This window comes from Sitophilus oryzae, unplaced genomic scaffold (genome assembly GCF_002938485.1).
Source record: "Sitophilus oryzae breed Bouriz unplaced genomic scaffold, Soryzae_2.0 scaffold_172_pilon_pilon, whole genome shotgun sequence".
Lineage (NCBI taxonomy): Eukaryota > Metazoa > Arthropoda > Insecta > Coleoptera > Curculionidae > Sitophilus > Sitophilus oryzae.
The window spans coordinates 1008388-1033660 of record NW_022146424.1 but is presented as its reverse complement, the minus strand read 5'-3'; the positions used below and the strand labels follow the sequence as shown (position 1 = coordinate 1033660).

Genomic DNA, 25273 nt, shown 5'->3' with positions numbered 1-25273 from the left:
ATGTCATATGTCATTTGTCATTTTCTATAAAAATAAAAATAAGCTGTGAACTGTGTAGGAAATTTTCCGCATATTTGTAGTGTTTCACGCGAAAATAATTAGACGGAAGGAAGGATATAATTATTTATGATAAATTATTAAATATGGTAGGCTTCAGTGTGTATAATCTATCGGCCCAGAAACTTTCAAAAACTGTACCTGAAGATGTCTAATAAAGTCAAGAGAAAAATAACAGTGAATCTCACGCAAAAGTCCAAATCTCTGACGAAAAGTCGTCCGAGTGTGTTTGAACGTCTCGGCATTAAAGCGAGCTCCACCACACACAAAGCGGAATATTGCCATCACTGGGCACAAAGCGGTTCATGTCCCTACGGCAAAGGTACAACTCATTTCACTGTTCAACCCCTATTACGAATAAATACCTTATATGTTATAGGTTGTAAGTATTCCTCTACTCATACTCTTATCAGCCCATCGAAGCAGAGAGCTGCTAAGATCCAACCGGAACCGAAAAAGCGTCATGCAAAAGACGCCCATAAAAGGTTGCACGGTTCAGAACAAGGATGGGATCGGTGGGATCCAGATGAACTAGAAGATGCGGATCCTGATGATCTTGAAAGAAAACGACAAGAATTGCAAAGAGAATTAGAAATACAAATGAAAATGGAACACAAAGCTCGAAGGGTAACAAAATTATATATTATTTATAACGTAGTTAATTGTTTTAAGTGGAAAAATAACAAAAAAATAAACAATAAAACAATAAATAACAATAAATAAGTTAACAAATAACAAATATTTTTTAAAAGATATTTAGAAGAAAAAAAAAATTTTATGAAAAAGTTTTTTTTTATTTAATATATTAAAAATATCGAAATATGACGATAATTAAGACAGTGGCGGAAATTAGATTAGTTACCATAAGTGTTTTATATATTTTTTCAGAAAGAAAAAAAGGTTAGAAAGGAAAGCAGTCCTTCCAGCGACTCTTCTTCAACATCAACCGACTCGAGTTCAACCAGCGACGAGAGCAGCTCATCCAGTTCAACATCGATCGACACAAAACGCAAGAAACTGAAAAAATCCAAAACCAAACGAAACAGTTCATCCAGCTCGGAGGACCGCAACAGAAAACAGCACAAAAAAACCGTCAAGCATCAGTCCTCAAAATCAGCCACGACAAGGGATAAACCTAAAAAAATTAAGTCGCACCCTGTTAAGCCGCCAGTGAAGTCTCCGTCACCTGTGCGTGTTAAAAAGAAGTCTGAAACGCCACCTATTAAACCGAAGGCGGTACTAACGAAGAAGGATATTTTGGACACGAAGTCGCCCAGGCCGTTGAGTAGGTCCAGCGACAGGAAGGAGAAGCACAGGACTCCGAGTCCGAAGAGTAGTAGAGAAAAGGAGAGGGAAAAGGAGCGTGAGAGAGAGAAGGAACGCGAACGGGAGAAGGAAAGAGGTAATGTAAGATATAAGTTGTAATTTATTTTTATATTGAGTAAAAATGATTTTTAAATGGTGTAGTTTAAAATTCGAGAAAAAATACTTTTTTGGAAATAAATTTGTGTATTTTTGACCAGTTTTATGTCAATTTTTAGCAAATGACGTCTAGAGATTGACCTCGCCAAAATAGTCATTGATTCTCATTCCCCAACCGTCTTTGACGTCGTTTTTTTTTCGATCATACAATATAATTATAAATATGATTTTAGAAAAGGAAAAAGAACGTGAAAGAGAACGAGAACGTGAAAAAGAGCGAGAAAAAGAACGCGAGAGGGAACGGGAAAGAGAACGCGCCAAACAAAGAGAAAAAGAACGAGAAAGGGACAAAAAGAAAGACTCGAGATCGCCGAGAAGAGACAACAAATCCTCGAAAGATAATAAAAAGAGAGAATCTCCCGATTCTAATCACTCCAGAGATAGAAAAATATCTCCTACTAGTAGATCAAAAACTTCTGGAAGTAGCTCTAGGAGAGATCAAAGAAGTCCGGACAGAAGAGACAAACGAGATGACAGACCACGGTGAGATACTTTAAAACGTCTTAATTTTAAATAATTTTACACTAAATTTGTTGTTTTTTTAGTTCAAGAGCTAAAGACAGATCCACCACCGACAAGAGAAAAGATAAGCGAGAATCGAGAGACCGAGATCGGGACAGGGATCGCGATAGAGACAGAAGGAGGGACGATAGAGACGCTGCAAGAGAGAAAGAGCGCGAAGAGGCTCTGGCCAGATGCCAAGAGAGGCAGAGAGAAAGAGAGAGGCTGAAGGAGTTGGAAAAGAAAGACAATGATAGAAGAGGAAGAGACAGAGGCAGGAGAGAAGATAGAGGATTGGATAAACCGACAGGTAAGAATATAATTTTGAGGTTTTTAAGGTGTATCTTTGAGAGTATCTTTTGTGAGTATATTTGTGGTGTAGTATTTACTAGGAATGTCCAAATATATCGATACTGTGAAATATCGATATTATCGATATTTTAATAGGAATGTTCTAATATATCGATATTTTGAAATAACAATATTTTTATTTTTATAATTTTATTAGCTTACTTTTATTATTTACTTCTAGTTTATTTTTACTGGCATTTTTTTGCATATCTAGGAACTTTTTTTCTTATTTGGTTATTGATAAATTGGCAAGTTTTATGTCTATTGTTAATGAAATCATCGACTCATTCTTATTTCAAGGCACTTTTGAACACCAAGGGTTATTTTTTATCTCATGTTTTAGCTGTAGGTACACTGTACACAATGTCAAAATGTACTTTTGTAGTAGAAGTTAACTCTGATTTTATTTTTTAAAAAATCGATAATTTGATAATATCGATTTTTTGAAACATTTCTAACAAAAACTATACAGGTGATTTCGTCGAACGTGAGAGTTAGATAAACCTATAGATAAGATCTTAGACAAGGAAAGGTAAGATAGTAAATTTTGTGGTGTATTTTACTAAGAATGTCTCGGCATATCGATATTTTAAAATATCGATAATTTTCCTTGTATAATTTAATTAGTTTCCGGTTTGTTAAAATTACTTTAAATTTATTTTTACCGACTAGATTTTTTTGTATGTATTTTATATCAAAATTTCTTTTTTACATCACATTTAGTAAACGAAAATAATTTTGTCAGTGTACAAGTGAGTTTAATTCTCATAATATGTGACTTCAATTGGAGTGTCCATTGTCATTTGAGGGATTTAATTCCGGAAATTAGTAAGATAATACTAAATTATTTATTTTACGTAAAAAATATATATTTTATTAAAAAAAGTATCGATAGTTCGATATATCGATTTTTATGCACATCCCTAATACAAAAAATATACAGGTGATCGCGTAGAACGTCTCCTCCCGCTACCAGAAGACAGAATACCACCAGGTAGACGTCATTCCGCAGAGAGGGACAGGAGAGACACCCGAGGTCATTCGGTAGATACGCGCAAGTCCGGAAGAAACAGTCCTGACAGACATGACAGAATCGATCGGGATATACACGATCGCAGCTTCGACAGAGAGAGAGGTTATGACAGAGAACATGATGACAGGAGTAGAGACTATGGCGGATTGGGGGCCAGAATGCGCGATGACAGGAGGTAAGCAAAGTTTTATTTTGATTATAGGGTGATCTACTATCCTAGAATAAATGATAAAGAAATTTTCTGGAATTCGTATATTAACTTATTTCTTTTAGAGGAATTGTTGAAACTGCAAATTATTAATCTTTTTTTTTTAAATCCATTTCTGAAAGATTTGTCATTTTTTGGGTCTTCTTTTATTGTAATTATTTAGGCTTGAAGACAAGGATTATGAGAGCCCTTACGATCGTAACAGACATGACGACAGAAGATACTTGGAGATGGAGGACCATTATAATGAAGGTTCGAGAGATGAAAGGTTGCCTGTGGATGGGAGAGACTACCTTGATGATAGGAGAGGCGGAAGAAGAGATATGTGGGACATGAGAGATGACAGAGTTGATATGGAAAGGTAAATAGCTCAGAAATGTCTTTAACAATGTTATTGAGTGAATGAGTATAATAAATATTATAGTTTATTAGTCTTTCTCTAATGAAATATAAACGAACCTACGGTACCCAGCTCTCTGAATTGTGGTAATTTGTTTTTTTATTTATAATAAGTTCTTGATAACTAAATCTGCTACACACTTATTTTGGCGCCCAACGTGGGGCTCAAAAATGTATCCTAAAAATATACAGTAAGAATACTGAATTTACAAAAGATAATATAACATCTTTATCCGTTGGGATTTAAACCAACAATTTTTCAATTTTGGGATTTTATTTCTTGTGTAAAGGTTATTCAATTTTTGAATAAGATAGGCTGAAGATAGTTGGATAGACTTTATCTAAAGTATTCTGTGGTATTATTACTCAATATTGTGTGTTGTATAGGGGTAGAGGCTATGGTAGAACCGACGCAAGAGGGGGAGGTTCGGGAGTAATAAAAGGCAGAGGCGATTGGGTCGATCCAGAATATACAGAACACGAATGGGATAATAGAGGAAGGAGACCACTGGAATGGGAGAATAGAGATGGTTGGGAAAATATGGACCGACCGCATCCAACTGACGAAGAATGGAGACATTACAATCGTGGAATGGACAATTGGCCTCCGGATGACAGGAGAAGATGGCCGAACCGCGAATGGCGGGAAAGGGACAATTCTAGACCAAGAAGCGCGGCCTCCCATAACGTTGATTCAAATACTAACGGTAAGTGTTTCGTGTTTGTTATATGCTTGGTGCATTTCAGTTCATTTTAAAAATTCCGACTGCTGCTTATACTGTTTGTTTGGTGTTTTTGTTGAAGTCCAAATATTGTTTTCGACATTTCACACTTTAAATATTAATATAACTATTTAATTCTAGAAGACTCCAACACCGAAAGTCGTCGAAAAGAAGTTACCCAACCGAGACCAGAAACGGTAACTTCCGAACATGTACCAGAACAAAAACCAGTAATACTTTGAATCTTTTTCTTTTGAATAAAAATGTATAACAAAATGAATTTCAGGCTCCAGTTGTTCCAGTAGCAGCAGCAGATCCAGAAAAAGACTCTCCCGTACCAGCCGCTGTTAAAAGACCCGCAGAAGAAACTGCGGAGGGTGCAACCGAAGCCAAACGGCCGTGTCTTGAAGCGGCTGCGCCTGTTTTGGACGATGACGCTTTGAGTGAGATTAGCGATGACGCTGATGACATATTAAACAGAGACGAGGTTAGTAATTAAAACTTTAAATAACATCAGCTTTCCGCCAAAACTTATAATTGTTTTGGAGCGCATACCTTGTAGGGCACTGCTATAACGGTTGCTAAGAACAACCGCAAACAAAAACGGAAATTGTTTTCTCTTGTCAACATCAGAAACTTCAAAAATTATAAAATCTTTCAAAATTTAAACCGAAAAGTGTTTAAAGCGGCCATTTTCAAAGCAATTATTGCTATCTTCTGAGGTTTATTTAAATTTTATTTATTCAAACCCGTGATAATTGTGAAAAAGTGGCATTAAAAACTTAAAAAGCTGTGTGAACTGTGAACTGCAAAAACCATCGTGGATCGTGGTATAACGTTGGTTTCCAATGTTTCATAGGTACTTCATGCATGTCCCTATATAAAATAAAGTTTCTTATATGCAGCACTGTATTTTTAAAAAATAATAAATTTCAATAAACAATATTAGGCGACATAATTCCGGAAAAAGTCGAGCCGCTCCGAAATTATCAAAAGCTTTGGAGAGCGACCGTTGTAAGAATAGCGCCAAATAGTTTTACATTGACCTTATGAGCACTTTGCGATCTAAATTTGTTGTTTTTTTATCTATGCGTTAACCTCTTCAATCATATCATCATTAAGTTATTATTTCACAAAGTTTTTGGCCAATTTTTAATAAATGGCATATAGCAGTTGGCCTGACAGAAATTATATAATCGATTTTCAATTTCAGAGACCGGTGTGACGCCGTTTTTTTTAAATCGACTTCAAAATTTTTTACACGGAGAATCCATTTTTTCATTAAAAAACCAATCGCCTAAATTTATTAGCGCTTTTTTTTCTTTCTAGGTTTTTTTAATGTCAACACAAATAATATGTTTTTTACAGGAAATCGTGGATGAAGTTGCCGAACAACCACAACCCGACCAGACCGATGGCGACGCAGCCACCACCACAGACTCAACACAACTACCTAACACGCCTCAAAAATCACAATCTCCATCCAGATCTCCGGCAAAGAGCGTCCCCAAAGAGGAATCCATAGACGGCGAAAACATGGACCTCGATTTCGAGGAAATTTCCGAAGACGAACTGGACGAAGAATCCAGAATCAAAGGCATTGGTGACGCTTTAGGCGTGGACTGGGCTAGTTTAGTAGCGGAATCGAGACCCAGACTTAAACCCACGAGTTCTGCCAAACTCCGATGGGAACCCCACAATATCTTGGTCAGTCTTGGCGTTTCTGTTGAACTAGCCGGAGAAGATTTAGTCAAGAACATCCTCAGAGAGCATGCTGAAGCTGAAATGAATGAACAAGCTGAAGAGACTTCAAAAGTCAACAATGTTAAAATCAAAGTAGAACCAACTGAAGTTACAGCTAACGGTATCAAAGAAGAAATAAAGGAAGAGCCAGAAATTCAAATAAAAGATGAACCTAAAGAAGACTACTTTGAATCTAAGATTGATCCAGAAGATTTAAACATTTCTCATCCGATTGCTGCTATTCAGGTGGCCAATCAGGAGAAGCAACAGGCTAGAAGGACGTTGTTTTCGAGTGTGGGGCCCCATCGCAGGGCTCTATCAGCCAGACGGGATCTGGCACTCAGAAGACACTTGTGCAACTTGCCTATTAACGATGCTTACGTCGAAGCACCTAAAAGACACGATCCCGAGTTGTTTAAAATAGCAACTCAGTTGTTTGAAAGGTGCCTATAAAAGTTTTGTTGGTTTGAGTTAATTTTATAACGAGAGACAATTGTAGTTTATAAATTTAGTTTTATTTAATTATGGTAGTTACAATTATTTTCATTAATATATTTGGAAATGATTATAAAAACTTGAGGACAATAATAAGATTTATTTATTCTTTTAAGAGATAACTAAGGTCCGATCCTACATCAATTTCAACTGGATCTTTATTTCTAAAATTTAAAAAAATGTATTAAATTTATTAATATCATACAATTCGAAAAGGTTTACTTTTCGAAAAGTCTGGCTCTGTGGATTCCTTTTAAAATTGCACTATTTCCTTCAACATACAGTGTTGAGCCTTCTCTCAAACCTAATACCGTGAAAGCATCTTCCTCTTCTTGATACTGTAAAATTCTTTCTTCCCTTGTTTCACCTTTATGTTTTGAATCAGGGTCTAAGTCCAAATAATGAGGATTTATGTTGAAAGGCACTAATTTAAGAGCATCAAAACTGGGTGGGTATACTATGGGCATGTCGTTAGTTGTATTAATACTTCTGGTTGCTACATTAGTTCCTGTGAAATTATATACATCTGTATAAAAAGTTTATTTTTTTAACAAAATTTTTACCTGCGCTAGCACCAATATAAGGAATTCCATCTTCCAAAACTCGTTTTCTAATTGCCTTAACTAAATCCAAATCGTACAACTTTTTGAGTAAGCGAAATGTATTGCCACCTCCAACAAAAATAGCTTTTGCTTGGTTTACTGCCTGAACTGGATGTTCCTGAGTGTGGATTCCAACAACCTTATATCCTAATATATCAGGTAATTGTATATTATATATAAGAGAACTAGGTAAATAGTATAAATAAATACAAAATGTTACTTACCCCACTGTTTAAACGGTTTTTCTACGCGTTTTACATATTCATCATGATTACTTAGAGCGTATGGAACAAACAGCACTGAAGAAACATTGTTCCTTTAAAAATAAACGTATAAATCTTAAAAATGTTCATTAAAAGTGCATTTATATTACTACTGAATTAAAATTATAATAAATTAACTTATGGTGTATAACTAAGGTGTATAATAATTTACCTGGAAAGTAAATCGTTTATATCCTGAGAAGCATATTCCAGAAATTCGTATCCATGAACTTTGGAGGAAGAAAGCAACAAAATTTGTCTTTTAGACATCTTTAAAAATAAGCGTCTAAGTATTATGAGAGCTAAGAAAAATTGATGATAAACTCAATCAAATTATATTAGATGATCCTTTTATCAATTTCTTATCAATAAATCAATAATAATCAAAAGATTAGTAAATCAAATAAAAATTTCTCAGCTCATCAGCTGAATTTCCAAAATATATGTGAAGTTTGCCACAATTCAAATTTTATTTGACAGCTGTTATGGCTCAAATCGCCATAAAGTGATTTAATTTCTACCCAACCCTACAGAACAAAATCACATAATTATTAAATGAAGATTAACGGCCTTGGTTTTTTTCGCCGTTGCCAGCTCAATAAAATTTTCGGGAAAGCTTGGAATAAAATCACATTCATGAAATTTTCTTTATTCAAAAACAAGTCCATTGTGTCCTATTATATAATACTTATTCCTAATTTCATAAATTACAGTCACATTAACATTTTAAATTAATACAATACATTAATTTAATGCCCTATTAGGAATGTATTCTTAAATAACTAAAAACATACCTACAAAATATAATTTTGATCATGCCTAAAAATTTTGTAAAACAAAATAAACCTTAAGTGGTTTTTACTCAAATACCTAGCCCTTATCTAATTTTTCTTTTTTTTATAATAAATAAAAACATAAAATAGTTATTAGAGTTGTGAAGTAAAAAAAGTTAAATTATAGACAATCTAATTTTAGAAATATTTAAAAAATAGTAGTATACCAAAGCTTGTTAGCATTAATTTAGATATTCATATATTTTTTTCAAGATAATTCGTTAAAAATATCTATTATATTCGAAAAAATAATATATAACTTTAATTTTCCTGCTTAACTTAGTTTGTACAAATAATGAAATAATCGTGAATTAAAAAGCAAATAAACGGGTAATACCGTATGATAGAAAAAAAAACGGCGTACAGTTGGCTTGTAAATGACGATCGATAACATATAAAATTACAGCCATCGCTGACGCCGTTTTTTTTTCGATCGTATGGTATGATTTACAAGTAAATCGAACTAAAGGTCATCTATAAATTGTATGAATAAAATAACAATTAAATAATATGTAATGTAATTATACAGTAATAATTATCCCTTTCATAATTACTTATATGAGCTATCTATGACATATTCATACTTTGTGCTATTAAAGAAGGTTTTTGGCTCCAAATTGCATTGAAAGTTAACAGAAAAAAATAGAAATAAAAGACCGAGAAAAATAAATTTTTCTTAAATCTTTTCAAATATTCAATATAATACGGGGAGATATAACTATTAATCTCTCAAATATGCTCTCAAAAAGTTGTCTGCCTTAAAAAGTTCACATAAACAGTTCCTGGGAATTTAATGTACCAAAATTATAAATAAATCAGTATTACATTTTTGGTTATATTATTTTTTAAACAGACTTTTTTCACATGCCACGGTGTACTCGAAAATTATATTTTTCCAACAAATTACAAATTATAGATACAATATGATCAAAAAAATTTATGATAATGAAATTACTTTAGATTTTTTTAACTGCAGTGTCCACTTGATCATAAAACTTTTTGATCACATCATACTATGACAAAAAAGACTTAATTCTGATCAAGCAGACTTTGCTTTATATGTCAGATAAACAATTCCTGTAAGAAATTGCATTTGATTTTTTTTAAGTGAGGAAGTCAAAGTTCCCTTGATCACAAAACGCTTATTTGATCGTACTTCAATGAATAAATACAGGGTGAGTCTTAATAAGTGCAAATATTTTTAGAGGTCGTATATTTCGACCACAGAAACACGCCTATGAGGTTTTTTTCGCGAAAAAAAGTTGGAAATCTGGAATTTTTGGATTTATTTTTAAATTTTTAGTTAAAAAAAACATAATATCTTCACAATATGGCAACATATATAGTAGTTAGAAAAATCATTTTTTTTTAAAAAATTTCAAAGTAAAATATCTCAGTTATTTTAGACTTATTTGAAAAACGGTAAAGATAAAATATGTTTCGTTTATCGAGATTTACCAGCCCTGAAAATATTTGTACTTATTTAACTCACCTTGTATACTTAGAGAGGCCCATTAATACAGTAATCAAAGTATATATACAGGGGCGAGTCTTAAATAAGTACAAATATTTTCAGGACTAGCCAGATCTCGATAAAAGAAATATATTTTCTCTTTGCTGTTTTTTAAATAAATCTAAAACAGCCGAGTTGTTGCTTTGAAAATTTAAAAAATATTTTTCTGCTTAAATTTTAAGAACCACTGGATCTTTAGTCTGTTTTTTTCCTTCCTCTGAATCTAATCTGCAACTTATGTTGCCATATTATCAGGATATTACGTTTTTTAACTGAAAATTTAAAAAAATAACATTTTTTTTCGAAATCTACAAAAATTTTAGCGAAAAAAAAATTCATAGGCGTGTTCCTGGGGTCGAAATATGCCAACCTAAAAATATTTGTACTTATTAAAATGTAACGTGAACAAATCATACATTTTTCTCAATCAAACATAAAATAGTGGCAAATAAGAAAACATATTTGACACGATCACGTTCACATGCGTGTATAGTCTGTCTAGCAAAAGAATATGTACAGGATGGGTCAAATTCGACGCTTTTAAATGGAAAACACCCTTTTCTATAGGAGATAGACAAAAACTAATATCGGTGTCTGGAGCTCAATTTTTGTCAAAAACATAATGGTGAAAACCACATATCGATATCTGTTACCGTTTCGGAGTTATGGGGTGTTTTTATTGGTTGTAAGTATAATTTTTTTTAAATTAATAATTTAAGAATTATCAACAGAAAATTTGATTTTTTATATGGGACACCCTGTATATTTTTAATTTATTGAAAATAATTTAAAATTACCTTTCCAAAAATATAACACACTTGATATTTTGCTCGATTCCTCTTCGAGATATAGAGTATATACAAATTCGCCCGCTTTAAATAAGTAGGCATTGAACGGCACCGGCTGTAATGCAAAAAAATTCTAGCTGTGAGCATCAATTAAAACATAAAATAATATTTGCTATGAGAGATGCAGAATTTTATAACAATTTAAAATATACTTAACCAACATCAACACATTTAAACTATATCTATTAACAATAAAAATAAATAGCAAACCAAGACATCAGATTTTGCTACAGGTGTTCGACATATCGACCCTCTTCTGTTATGGACAGACAGGACAGTTTTTGAAAATTTCTCGCGGAATTCATTTCACTCAGTGGGGGTGAAAGATACCCTCTCATAACTGCTAAGAATTTTTAATTCTTGTCTAGATTATACGGAAGAATAAGGAACCTTTATTCTTCCGCAAATATATCCATAGGATTAGATCTATGGGCAATAACTCAGGCGTCCTCGACGGCCAACGGCTGGGATCTTGGTTAGCTATCCAATTATTCTTGAAATTGGCTGCAAAAATTTGCCGCTAACTTCAGCTTTCAGAGGCGGTGCTGTTGTCTTGCTGGAAAAATATGTTTTCGAGTTCCATTAAGGGCATATCATCAATAAGGGGTCCAAAGCCTACTAGTTAAAAGTGGCGAACTTTTAAAAATTCTGTATTTCGAACAAAATGTCAAGTGTGCTATATTTTTGGAAAGGTAATTTTAAATTCTTTTCAGTTAATTCAAAATATAGAGGGTGTCCCAAATAAAAAATCATTTTTCGGTTGATAACTCTTAAATTATTAATTTTAAAATAATTATACTTAAACCATTAAATTCTACGTAAAATGGTGCTTTGAAAATGTTTTCATAGAAATACAAAATTTTAGTTTTAAGTTACAGCGATTTGTTAAAAATGCACGTTTTTGAAAAACACCCCGTAACTCCGAAACAGTAACAGATATTGATGTGCGGTTTTCACCATCATGTTTTTGACAAAAATTGAGCTCCAGACATCGATATTAGTTTTCGTCTATCTCCTATAGAAAAGGGGGTTTCCATTTAAAAGCGTCGAATTTGACCCACCCTGTGCATGGCAGTTCTATTAGAGTTTCTTATTAAATACTTGAAAAAAATAATCTTATTTTTTTATTAGAAAAACACCTACCCATCTGCAAAGTTTAAAAAACAAGAATGGTGTTTTTAATTCGTAGGCTTGCTTTATATGCAACCATCGTCTGTCGAAATTATATACTCTCTTGCTAGACAGACTATACTAAAAGTAAAAGTACGCATCAATTTGTGTCACATCAGTGTTATTCTTGTTTTAGATTATTGTAGTTTCATCTGAGAATCTCTCTTCTCTAGAACACCAATAAAACTTGAGTATTTTACTCCAACGAACTGAGTAAAAGCTTCACACCATTGTCTGAGCATCTAAAATACTTTACCCTTGAGTACACAGTCTGCGCGATATATTTTGCACCCTAATCCGCAAATTCACCAGCACATCACTGGCCAGACTATCGACGTTGACGAATTTACATTTCTGAAAATTAAAAATATCAGCTAGGAACCCCATCACCTGTTCCTTAAAGAAAACGCAAGTGTCCCTAAGCGATTCGTCCGAGCCTAGGAACCCCCAGGCCAACAAAGGAGAGAGCTGCTCGGAAATAGTGTAGAAATGCGCCATAAACCCGTCAGGAAATTTCAGTCTTCTTCTTTTGGCTTTGAGCACTGACCACACCGCGGTTGTGAGGGCCGTTTCCTTGAAACCGTTCGAGAGCCACCGGTTCTGGATGACGGCCATGACAGATGATGGTGGACTTTCCAAGTCCTCGAAGGCGTCCATGAGGATGTAGTCCAGGACTACGTCGTAGAAGGTCAGGGCTTTGACGCCTCTGGTGCTGAGTTCTTCTTCGAGGTCGCGCCAGTTTTTCGGGTCTTGGATGTAGAGTAGCATTTCTTCGTAACCTAAAAATACGAGGGTATTTTTGTGTACTCGCTATACAGGGTGTTTTTTTTAAAGTTCCTCATCCCTATGACTTTTTATTTTTTTTTTTCAAACAGAAAAAAACGAGAGTTTGCATGTTAGTATTTGACATAAATCAGGATTGATTGACGTATTCAATTATTTAATATTAGAACATTTAATAAGCTCAAGCAACTTCGCTTTTTAGTTAACTCGGATATTTTAACATTTCTGAAACTTAATTCTTTCTGAAACAATATTTTCTAATTGGTAAAACGTAAAAAAACGTTAGATCTGACAACTCTGTTGAAACTAGTCGTTCATCTGGCCGCAGCTAAAAACGCAATACATACGGCCATTAATTAAAATTCTAATAACAATCTATCAAAGAATGAAAACAAAATTATATCACCATATATAATCGCGTTTTAAGTTTAAGGACTTTTAGTAAAAACAATCAACTATATTTTCATGTCTTTTTTTAATTTTCTCTCAAATGGTATGGAAATTTGAAAAAGTATAAACGGGATTAACCATTTTGAAACAACCATTAACCTACTAACTATCAAAAATACAACTTAAAGTTAGATATCATTTAAAAATAAAAAGTTCTAGTGATTTGCTGTGAAACAGTAAGTGACCCAAAGTAGTTAAAAACGTTAATCCTGATTTATGTCCTCCAAACCAAATCTCGTCTGTCCAACGAGTTGTGATATTTCGACAGACGACTTCCATAAAATGACAGAAAATTCAATTTGTCTGTGAATTAAAATGACAGAAAACGAAGGTCACTGTCCTAAGCATCCTCTCGTCGGACAGGCTATTTCTATACCTATAAGAAAATCCTTTGGATCCTTGTCAGCGTACAGCATCAGATCCGCTAATATCTGTCTGCCGGCATCGGCAAACCATACATAAAGTGAGGGATCTTTGAGTAATTGCTGGAAAGCCAACCTAAGACAGTGCAATTTGGCCAGGTATTCGCCATCTGACCCGCATTTAACTAGTTCAGTCCTGAGAGTCCTGCAGGGAATGCCTCCATTTTCTAATTGTCTTAGAGCTAGTTGGTAGAGGGGGTAGGATTCTAGGTCAGGAAAGTAGTCGGCGAATTCCTCGAATTCTTTCAAATCGGCCACCTAGAAAAAAATAAATATTATTGAGGATGCCTGTTAAATAAATGCAAGTTGTTAAGAGTCTATTGCATTAGTTCGAAAAAGTAGCAAAATAAGCGTTCGGCATTTAACTTTTTATGTAAATTAGTTAGGTATTTTTACCACAATTAGTCCTGACACTGTTCGCAATAGATTAAGAGAGGTCAACTTAAGAACAGACGCCCCTGGAGAGCTCAACCCTTAACGAGAGGAAATCGAGAGGTACGATATTTGTGGGCTCAAGATCATGTTCAGTGGTCGAATGAACAATGGGCCAATGTTCTCTTCACGGATGAGTCACGCTTTAGAATTCATCCGGATTCGAGAAGGCTTAGGGTATGGAGAGAACCGGGAAATCTTATTCGGTTGGATCATGTTCAGGAAGTGCACCCTTATCAAGGTGGAACAGTTATGGTCTGGGGAGGAGTCCGGTTAGGCCGAAAAACCGATCTCGTTTTTCTTGAAAGGTTTCTAACAGGAATCACATATCGTGATTTAATTCTTGAGCCTGTCGTGTTACCATATGCCAATGATTTTGGGAGAAACTTCATTCTCATGCATGACAATGCACTACCTCATACAGCCAGAGTGGTAAGTAAGTTTATCAATGCTCATCAGTTAAACATCTTACCCTGGTCGGCACAATCTCCTGACCTCAACCCCATCGAGCAAGTATTGGGACGCGGTCAAAAGAAGAATTTTGAGAATGGGTATGCCTCGTGAAACTCGTAGGGATCTGGTTCGGGCCGTGAATGCAGCGTGGCAGCCTGTACCTCAAGAAGAGATCGACAACCTGATCAGGAGCATGGAGAGACGATGTAGGGCTGTAATGAATAGTAGAGGAAGCCATACCCTTTATTAAGTAAAAATGGTTTTATCTTTTTTTTTTAATTCACAGTTTAGAATTAAAAAAAATGTGTGTATTTTTTTGAGTTCAATAAAAGTCAAGGTAAATTTGAAAAATTCGGTAAATCTCGCATTTTTATTTCCAATACATCCTGTAAACTATTTGTTTATTTTAATTTTATTATATCAGAAATGCAAATAATAAAATTACTGACGATGGCTGGATAAAATTGTAATATCCCTAGACTTTTCCGGTGTGTGTATTTCCTTCGGCCGCACACCCGCTTTACGCGACCCTGAGAGTAACCCATAAGTACAGTGTAATAGACTCTTAATGATGAAAAAGTCAAAATGACCAGATTTTGACTTTACATTACTGAAATCAGTGAAAGAGGTTTAAACAGATTAATTTAGGCAAACTAAATTTAAAGAAAAACTTTGAAAATAATAAATAACTATTCTAAAAATTATTTTTATTAAAAATCAAACTGCGTGATCTTGAAATGACGTTCCCTTTTCCAATCTTACACCTTAGCAAGTGTTAAAAAATATCTAAATATAGTCGACTGATTCTTCTCACATGTTATGCGAGCGAGCGGACTTTAACAACATTTTTATTTATCTATTTATTAACTAACTGGACGAGATAAATGCGCTTTTATTAAATCGTCAACCTCAGTCAATTGTGACTGTGACATAGGTGTCTAAAAATACGTTAATATTTAAATGACACACAGTGACGTCACGAGAATATAATATAATGCTTTAGAAGGTTAACAACTTGTCTGTCTAATATCCATATTTCTCTATAAAAAGATGGTGTCAATGAGTCTAATATACAGGGTCCGGCAATAGTGAGTCGGTTCTCTGTAGCTCCTAGGGTTATCTGTAGCTCCTAGAAAAAAAAACTTGAGAATTTGGTTGAAGTGCCAAAGCATGTACTAGGATGTATTTCAGGAAAATATTTAACTTCTACAGGATGGCTCAAAAAAGTGTAAGTGAATCGGGATGATTTTTTTTTAAATGCAACATTATGTAAATCGCATAAAAAATAGAAAATAAAAAAGAATATTAAGAAGCTTACTTGATCTTGTGCTGATGCAAAACTTTCACCACCAGACAAATCCGTATCAATTCCATTCGGATCTTTGCTGCTTTCACGTTGAAACAGCACGGACCGTTCATCCAGAAACAGCATTTCTGAGTTTTCCTAAATCAAAAACACCATTAATATATTTTTATTGTATTGCATTCTTTGTGTTATGGTACTTGGAGTTCTATCGCTGAATCCAGAAGAAGTTGAAGATCTTTACAGAAACCTGTTTCTTCCGGACTGAGCATCGGCAGTGGTCCACCAGCGCCATCTTTTGATCGGTAGATCGCCAAAGCGTCCTCCCAGTAGCCTATGCATGCTTCCAAGGCTTCCATACCTTCAAATGAAAAAGAAATATTTAATTAGTATTGAGAGGCTTACTTATTTATGTACTGATATGATTTGGAAAGATATATTACCCAAAAACATTTAATAAAAATCTGTCTTTCTTCTCTATTTAAATAGTTACTTGATACTTTTGATTTAATACATTTTTTTGAGGTTACTAATCTAAAGAGGTTTATTTGTAAGAATTAAAAGGAACCGTGTGTAGAGATAAACTCCTTTATTTGATTTCTTTGGCGAAAACACTGGAAATTAAACGCTGGAAAGGAGAACGAACAAGAAGTTTCTTTAGTTTAACTTTCGCCTCACTGGAAAAGTTAGTTTCCTAATCCTGTCCAAGGAGCTAAAGGAGCTAAGTTTATGGTTATAAATTCTCAGGATTCCAGTCGACTGAATTTAAGAACTTCCGAGTTATTAAGAAATTAAGGAAATATTTTATTAAAACTGAGTTTGGTGGTAATACTTTCAACAAGGAAAATTTAGTTTTTTTTAACAGAACGATTAATTTTGAACCGAATAACTAGATTGAAAACACTGTTCAAAACACTTAAACTCAAACAACAAAATTCTGTAGGGTATAGGTAAATATAAAAACATTTATTTATTTATTCGTGTCCAACTCAGTATATGAAAAAAATCAAGAAACATAAAAATACATATATAAAATATACAAAACGGCCAAATTAATAAAAAGGTACATCATACATTTAAAAAAAAACATAGTCAAACAATCAACATTCATTTTTATTTTGTTATGTTTTTTTAACTGAAAATTAAAAAAAAATCGAATTTTAAGAATTTTCGAGCAAAAATAAGAATTTTTTTTCTTGAAACAAACCTCTTTTTACAACACCTAAAAATATTTGCACTTATTTAAGACTCACCCTGTATGTAAACACCTTCTGTCTGGGACTTTTTAACGTCCAGACAAAACGATATAAAAATATCTACAGGGTTGTCCACCACATACGACACGGAATATTGTAGCTAAACGATTAGATTTTTACAAATTGTAAGTTTTGGGTTCGTTGAAGGACTATTAGAGGTACAATTTAAAAATATTTTTACAAGATACAGAGTGTCCCAAATAAATAAAAAATATCAAAGTTGTATTTTTTTAAATGGAACACCCTATATATTATTGCATTTTTAGTTTCTACGATTAAAATAAAGATAAATTTGATTAAGGTTTATTACACTTAAACCTTACCGTTTTTTAAATATTTTCAATTTTGTAAAATAGCAATATAAATTTTAAGGCTTCATTTCTCCGAGGGTATTAAAGTTTCTAATACTAAATATTTACTGAAGTTTATTTATTGATCAGTTATTGTGTTGCAATAATAAAAATTATACTACCTTATACAGAGTGTCTAAAAACTTATTTTAAATAATTACTAGCTTTAAACGGCAATAACTTGTTTAATTTAAATGGAATACTCTGTATATTTTATGAGAATCAGATGCACAATTTAATTGTCTATCAAATTGTATTATACCACTTTTTACCTATCCTTTCAAGTTTTCGTAGAAAATGCATTTTCTTATAACTTAGACCTCATTTATCAATATACCCATGGAATATTATTTTAAAGTTTTTTTATTTTTTTAATGAAATAAACGAACTATATTGACCATATTAGTATCTGTACTCTTTAAAAATTTGGAACATCTTTAAAAATAATCTAAAATGTCAGTATTCCATGGGTATACTGACATAAATGAGTTCTAAATTACAAGAAAATGCATTTTCGACGGAAGCTTGAAGAGATAGGTAAAAAATGGTATAATACAATTTGATAGACAATTAAATTGTGCATCTGATTCTCATAAAATATACAGGGTGTTCCATTTAAATTAAACAAGTTATTGCCGTTTAAAGCTAATAATTATTTAAAATAAATATTTAGACACTCTGTATAAGGTAGTATAATTTTTATTATTGCAACACAATAACTGATCAATAAATAAACTTCAGTAAATATTTAGTATTAGAAACTTTAATACCCTCGGAGAAATGAAGCCTTAAAATTTATATTGCTATTTTACAAAATTGAAAATATTTCAAAACGGTAAGGTTTAAGTGTAATAAACCTTAATCAAATTTACCTTTATTTTAATTGTAGAAACTAAAAATGCAATAATATATAGGGTGTTCCATTTAAAAAAATACAACTTTGATATTTTTTATTTATTTGGGACACTCTGTATCTTGTAAAAATATTTTTAAATTGTAGCTCTAATAATCCTTAACCGAACCCAAAACTTACAATTTGTAAAAATCTAATCGTTTAGCTACAATATTCCGTGTCGTATGTGGTGAACAACCCTGTATAAAAGTAAAGTAAATATTTTCAAAATACCTTGTTCCAGTCTAAAACATTTCCAAAAAAAATGCTCTTTCAAAGAATATTTTTTAACAACTTAAAAACCAAGGAAAAAATAAAGGCGAAGGAAATAAACAAGCCCAGAATAAACAAGATACTTTACTCGATATATTTTAACAGAAAGTGTTCTTAGAAACGATACTCCTATAAGCTTGCAGGGTGCAGCCTCGTATACAGTTTTCTGACCCCTGAATGCAAACAAAATGATAATTTTCCACAATATTATCGTAAAATGCATACAGTTACAGTTTGACAAATATAGGAAGAGACTTGGGGATAGCACCGGTCGCGCACACGATAGAGAGAAAACGCATTCGGCGGAAGAGAGATGCAGTTACGCTACGACAAATCTGATTGAAGCAAATTTGTGTGCTGTCCACTGCGCATCGAGGGGCGTCTCTTATTTTATATTTCTCACGTCTCTAGCTATACTTGTTAAGTTGTACCTGCTTTTTGCGCTTTTTACTCACTTGTCTTAAAGCATCTCGTCTCATAGTTGTTATTGTACTGAAATTTGCACAAAATAAATAACAACAAAGATCTTAATGTTCGAAAAATTTCGTTTTAATATCACATCAAAAAATGGAGAGGAAGTTCCTATGATTTTTTTAATACGATTTTTAGCGTTTATAAAAAGATATCTCTATCTATTTTCCCAAGTTCATTTTTATATCTCTTATCTATTTTACAGGGTGTCACAGAAATATGTGCAAGTATTTTAAGGAGTGGTAGATCTCGACAAAAGAAACATATTTTCTCTTTATCGTTTTTCAAATAAGTCGAAAATAACAGAGTTAGTTATTTTACTTTGAACATTTCCCAAAAAAAAATGATTTTTTGCTCAAATTTGGAGAACCACTGGATCTTTTCTGAATTTTCTTTCATGTAAATTAACTCTACTACCTACTATCTATGTTGCCATATTATCAAGAAATTATGTTTTTTAACTTAAAACTAAAAAAAATCAAAATTTTCAATTTTTTTTCACAAAAAACCTCGTAGGCGTGTTTCTGAGGCCGAAATATACTACCAGTTAAAATACTTGCACTTATTTCTGGGACACCCTGTATAAGAATCATTATTTAATTGTTTGTGTCACGTTATAAGGATTTCAATATTAGTCCAATCACTTCAAAAACATTAATTTGTTTCTACTTCTTTCTTGTAAATTTAATCTACTACCTATGTTGATATATTATCAAGAAATTATGTTTTTTAACTAAAAACTAAAAAAAATTCCGAATTTTCAAAATTTTTTTTTTCGCTAAAAAAACTCATAGGCGTATTTCTGGGGTTGAGCTATACTACTAGTTAAAATACTTGCACTTATTTCTGGGACACCTAGTATAAAGTTCTCGTGTCTGTTTTAGTGACCATACTCCTCCGAAATGGCCTGACAGATTTTGATGAAATTTTATATGTATATTCAGTAGGTCTGAGAATAGTTTGTTATTTATTTTTAATACCTCTAAGTGATAAGAGTGGTCCACCCCATTTTTTTATTTTCTGGACATTTTTTTTTATTTTTTTATGATGTGGCATTAAAAGATTCATACAATCCTAAATTTGCACCCTTCTACCATCAACCCTTTTTTTAATAGCGATATTAGTAATTCAATCTTTTTCAACTCCTTGAATATAAATATTAAATGACTGATATTTTGTCTCATAAAAAAATATTTATATGGCAAAACAACGTTTATCGGGAACTTTTGAAAAAAAGGCCAAGTAAGTGCAAATTTACATCAGTTACACATTCCGTTTGATCATCGATGCTGTAAAAGATAGCGTTCGATCGAGTGACTCGCAAGCCGCCATTTTTATAGTCATTATTAAAATACGAATACCCGTCTCTAAAAAACCTCATTACCGCCCAACGAGTTCATCGCCATTTTCCTTAAAGGGCATTTAACAAGCCCAAAACATTTAATCGAAAATAAAATCATAAAAATGCAAATCGACTTGTTTCAGCGTAGTGATGTAACGATAAGAGTAAATTCTCGATAACTTTCTTTCGATATCAGGTGTTTTCGGTATCGATACTTTTTCGCATCGACCAGTGATTAGTAGGTCAAGTAAGCTTCATTCAGAACCTTGAAGAAGAATAAATAAGTGGATTCAATTAGTGGAGAAGTTTGTCCCTCTAATTTCAATGTAAGCCATTCAGAAAGGCAAAATTATTGGTAGTAATTTTCAATTAGTATTATTCAATAGTAAGTTTATTGTTTTATAAGCTAATTATTAGGTTTTCTCTATGGAATATGGATACACTTATCATATCTTTGGATAATTAGTCCATGAAGTCCTAACTTAACCAGAAGTCTTCAAAATAAATTTAAATAAGTATTTTGAATTGTGTATATGAAACATCATTCCCAAGATACGTCAAATCTTTGAAACCAATACAAGTAAGTGTCGATACAATTACCAAGTAAAAGTATCGATACGTCAGTGGTAACGATTCATCTCTAAGCTCGAATGGTGTGGTCGTGTATAGAGTCCAGGATTTATACACCTTTTATTTCTATATCCTCGTATTTTGAGGTATGCAATTAAAATCACATTTTCTGATATGGAGTCATGAAAAATCGTTTATGTCTGCTATCTGGTGCGGTTTTGCTTTTGCTTATTTGGTGGGGTAGATTATTGTTTTGTTTTGTTCTCAACTTTAGATATTTAGTTACATAAATAGAACTATTTTCAAAGAGTACATCGAGAAAGCAGCGACACGACATAATAAATTATTTTCCTGTTTTAGACAGGGGATTTTAATAATAATACTTTATATCGAGTATCTCAGTATCATTGTTCCAATGGAATAACTCATTTGCATTGCAAACATACTTAAAATTATTTAATTAAGTAGTTGTACCAGTATGTTACAAGTTTTTTAACTGAAAGCAACTTTGCTTTTTATCTCTAATCGACGCCCTGTATATTTTGTGGGATATTTAAAATAAATTTTCAATTCCCTTTATAATGGTGTATCAGGAGTTATAGATATTAGTTTGAATGATACCTCAAAAATCTGGTTTTCTATTGTCAATATACAGGGTGTCCCAGAAATAAGTAAGTATTTTAAGGGATGGTGGATCTCGATAAAAGAAACATATTTTCTCTTTATCGTTTTTCAAATAAGTCCAAAATAACGGAGTTATTTTACTTTGAAAATTGCAAAAAAAAAATGATTTTTTGATAAAATTTTCAGAACCACTTGATCCTTTTCTGGATTTTCTTTCTTGTAAATTTAATCTAATACCTATGTTGCCATATTATCAAGAAATTATATTTTTTTATCTCAAAAAAAATTCCAAAAAATTTTGAATTTTCAAAATCTTTTTTTCGGGAAAAAAACCTCATAGGCGTGTTTCTGGAGTTGAACTATACTACCAGTTAAAGTACTTGCACTTATTTCTGGAACACCCTGTATAAAAAAATTCAAAATAATGACAATAACGATTTTATTCTAAAATAACGTTTTTGAAGACCGTGGCATTATTTTCTACAACACGCTGTCAACATCAATAATAATAATGTAATGCCTTGACATAATCACTTCAAAATTGTACACACAATCACCTTAAAATAAACAGCTTTTCAACAAAAATATCACTGCTGAGAAAAGGTTAAACGGCCTATTAAATCGAGGCAGAAAAATGCATCAGCAGCGTATACAGGGGTAAGTCAAAAAGTTTTTTTTATATAAAACATTTAAAAAAGATTATTAATAATTTTAAGAATTATTTATTTTTAGTTATATAAAACTTCAATTTTATTTATTTGATATTATAAAATATGTGAAAATTTTGAAATCATCTTTCGATAGTGAAAATTTAATAAAAAAAGTTGCAAAGAAAATTAAAAGTCAGATCTTGGTTTTTATGTTTTATCATTTTTATAGTTATAAATATATTATCATTTAGTGAAATATTTTAGTAGATGTTTATTCTACTTTCTATGCTAGTGCCAAAAATTATACCTAATTTTTGCTACTATTATAAATTTAGTTTTATATACTTTTACGTAGATATTTATAAATTAGATTTTTGAAAAAGTTGTTAAAAATATCAATCTTTTGATCTGTTCTGGTATACGTATTTAGAATTGGTATTATTTGCCACATTCATTTGAATATGAAAAGTTAATATTTGCATACGAATAGGTACAAGGTTAGTGTATAGATTTAACTTAAATAATAAATATATTATCAGTTCTCAGTTATTTATTGCCAATATCTTATGATGTATTAACGTAGTGTGAAAATCGTATAATAGCTCTCATTAGAATAATCTAATATTTATTCTCTTAGTGCATGCATATTTTAAGAGAATATTGTAGGCATATCTATCTTTATGTATTGTATCTCCAGGAATATGAATAAATTTACAATTATATGTATATAGTACTATACCATCGAAAAAAAAAAACGGCGTCAAAGAGGACTGGGGAATGCCAATCCATGATAATTTATGTAAAAATAATTTTTAAATGGTGTAGGTAGTTTAAATTCAAAAAAAATAATTTTTTAAAAATAGATTTGTGTATCTAGAAACGTTCTATCTTTTTTTAATCTTTTTTTATAATTTTTAGTGTAAATTTTTGACAAGTTTTATGTCGATTTTTAGTAAATGACGTCTAGAAATTGACCTCGCCGAAATTATCATTGATTATCATTCCCCAGCCGTCTTTGACGTCGTTTTTTTTTAATCTTACTGTATTTTGTGAACCATGACTCAGACGTTCAAGTGCAAAGAAAGATTCGGTTGGTTTCTTTAACCTTTCTTTTGCGTATCGCCACAGTGAGATCATGCACTTTATTAGTACCAAGAAACACAAGAAGCAAAGACGACAAAACAAACGATTTAGGACAATTAAATCTACAGGGTATTTCGAATAAAGGGTAAATACAAATTATTACAAAAATTTATTTTTTCTTGAGATATTTTTTTTTAAAACTCTTATAAAAATTGTCACCCCTGATTTAATGACTTACTTTTCTGTCTTTACTGAGACTTAAGTAATGCCATGAGATAACATCCAACATCACCTTATTTTACACAAATATACTTAGTCATTTCTCTAAATAATATTTCTTTATTTCTTTGGTTCAGTAAATTCGGTAAAACAATTTCATTCAAAAATATTTATATCAAGTAATTTTTCATGATAAATCCAAAAAACTAAGTTGTTTATTTCAAATAATTCTAATTAAGTGGTTATATTGTTTATAACAGAAACCATTTAGGGGGTATTAATAAAAAATCCACGTATATTAATAAAAATATAGTAATTAAAAAATAAATAATGTTACGGATTCCGTGGGTCCACTATTTAAACTCACGACAAAATACTTAACGAATTTATTTGTTTCACTCTGTACACACAACTTATACTATTTACAACACAACTTATGCAACTACTATTACTCTAACGGTATTTCGCGGTATTTTCAAACTTCAGACTTCAGACTATCTTCAGACTTTAGACTTCAAACTTCAAACTTGTCGGCCCATTAGAAATTAAACTTTAAAATACATCAAAATTTTACGGTGCCCGTTTTTCGTGAGTGTAGTTATCATGAACGATTGTCATTTCACAGATCACTATGACATCATTTTTTTTTTTTCGATACTACAATATTTGGTGGAAAAAACGATCTATATGTCGGTGAATGTAACGACCCAAAAATAAAATATCTCTTAGTTCCGAACAATCTCGTGGTCTCATAAAATTTCTCAGCGCGTAAATCTAGCTTAATATACCATCGGCGAAGCGTCGAAAGCCTTGTAATAAGTAGCTACCAGCTATCCCGCCGAGAGCGTAACTACCACATTGTAACTTTCTACACGATCTCTGGGCCAGATCCGACAATAAATAAGGCCGTATTTCATCGGGACTGTTGGCTAGATTACACGCGAGTCTATTTTACCTATTTCCTGCGTGATCTATAGAGCAGGAAATTAATTTATAACCAGTTTTTAAAAAGCGTAAAATATTTATTAAACCCCTTTATAGGTACATATATTTTGCTAAAAAAATCTTTATCATACCTACTATTCCGGGTGAGTCTTAAAAAAGTGCAAATATTTTTAGGGGTGGTATATTTCGACCCCAGGAACATGATGAGTTTTTTTATCCCGAATTTTTTTTTAAATTTGAAATTTTTTCAAATGTTTTTTAGAAATTTAGAAAAAAAAACATAATTACTTGGTAATATGGCAACATTGGTAGTAGATTAAATTTACAAGAAAGAAATCCCAGAATAGATCCAGTGGTTCTCAAAATTTAAGTAAAAAAATATTTTTTTGGAAATTTTCAAATTAAAATAACTAGATTATTTTGGACTTATTTGAAAAACACTTCCTGTTTCACCGGAAATAACTACAACTTCTGATTTTTAAATGGCACCATTGGTATATTTTTACTTTATTCAATAGAAAACGACTCTATGAAT

The 25273-nt window shown here is 32.1% G+C and overlaps 3 protein-coding genes across 4 annotated transcripts in view; 1 reads left to right on the top strand and 2 right to left on the bottom strand.

Moving 5' to 3' along the window:
• The first annotated feature begins 22 nt into the window (after positions 1-22).
• On the top strand, positions 23-7084 carry LOC115881488 (zinc finger CCCH domain-containing protein 13-like). 2 transcript variants are annotated; one of them, XM_030898984.1, is made up of 11 exons: positions 23-379; positions 437-684; positions 946-1459; positions 1713-2022; positions 2085-2350; positions 3335-3599; positions 3796-3993; positions 4419-4738; positions 4898-4983; positions 5040-5240; positions 6122-7084. In XM_030898984.1, the coding sequence occupies exons 1-11, from the start codon at positions 205-207 to the stop codon at positions 6947-6949; spliced, it is 3411 nt and encodes a 1136-aa protein (XP_030754844.1). In that variant the 5' UTR covers positions 23-204; the 3' UTR covers positions 6950-7084. The 2 variants fall into 2 exon arrangements, with proteins under 2 accessions (XP_030754844.1, XP_030754843.1); XM_030898983.1 differs by having other exon boundaries at positions 4895-4983.
• Positions 6993-8303, bottom strand: LOC115881489 (alpha-aspartyl dipeptidase). Its single transcript, XM_030898985.1, has 5 exons — positions 8029-8303; positions 7818-7909; positions 7555-7740; positions 7214-7499; positions 6993-7155 (listed from the first exon to the last, which is right to left on the bottom strand). Exons 1-5 carry the CDS (start codon positions 8124-8126, stop codon positions 7095-7097), a joined length of 723 nt encoding a protein of 240 aa, XP_030754845.1. The 5' UTR covers positions 8127-8303; the 3' UTR covers positions 6993-7094.
• Positions 8304-12085: 3782 nt separating this feature from the next.
• LOC115881460 (mitoguardin) overlaps positions 12086-25273 on the bottom strand; it is a 118002-nt gene continuing 104814 nt past the window's right edge. The window contains exons 4-7 of the mRNA XM_030898941.1: positions 16264-16424; positions 16079-16204; positions 13830-14133; positions 12086-12999 (exon numbers count right to left, since the gene is read on the bottom strand). Of these exons, the coding sequence (XP_030754801.1) occupies positions 12473-12999; positions 13830-14133; positions 16079-16204; positions 16264-16424 (1118 nt within the window). The 3' untranslated portion in view covers positions 12086-12472. The remainder of the gene's footprint in view (positions 13000-13829; positions 14134-16078; positions 16205-16263; positions 16425-25273) is intronic.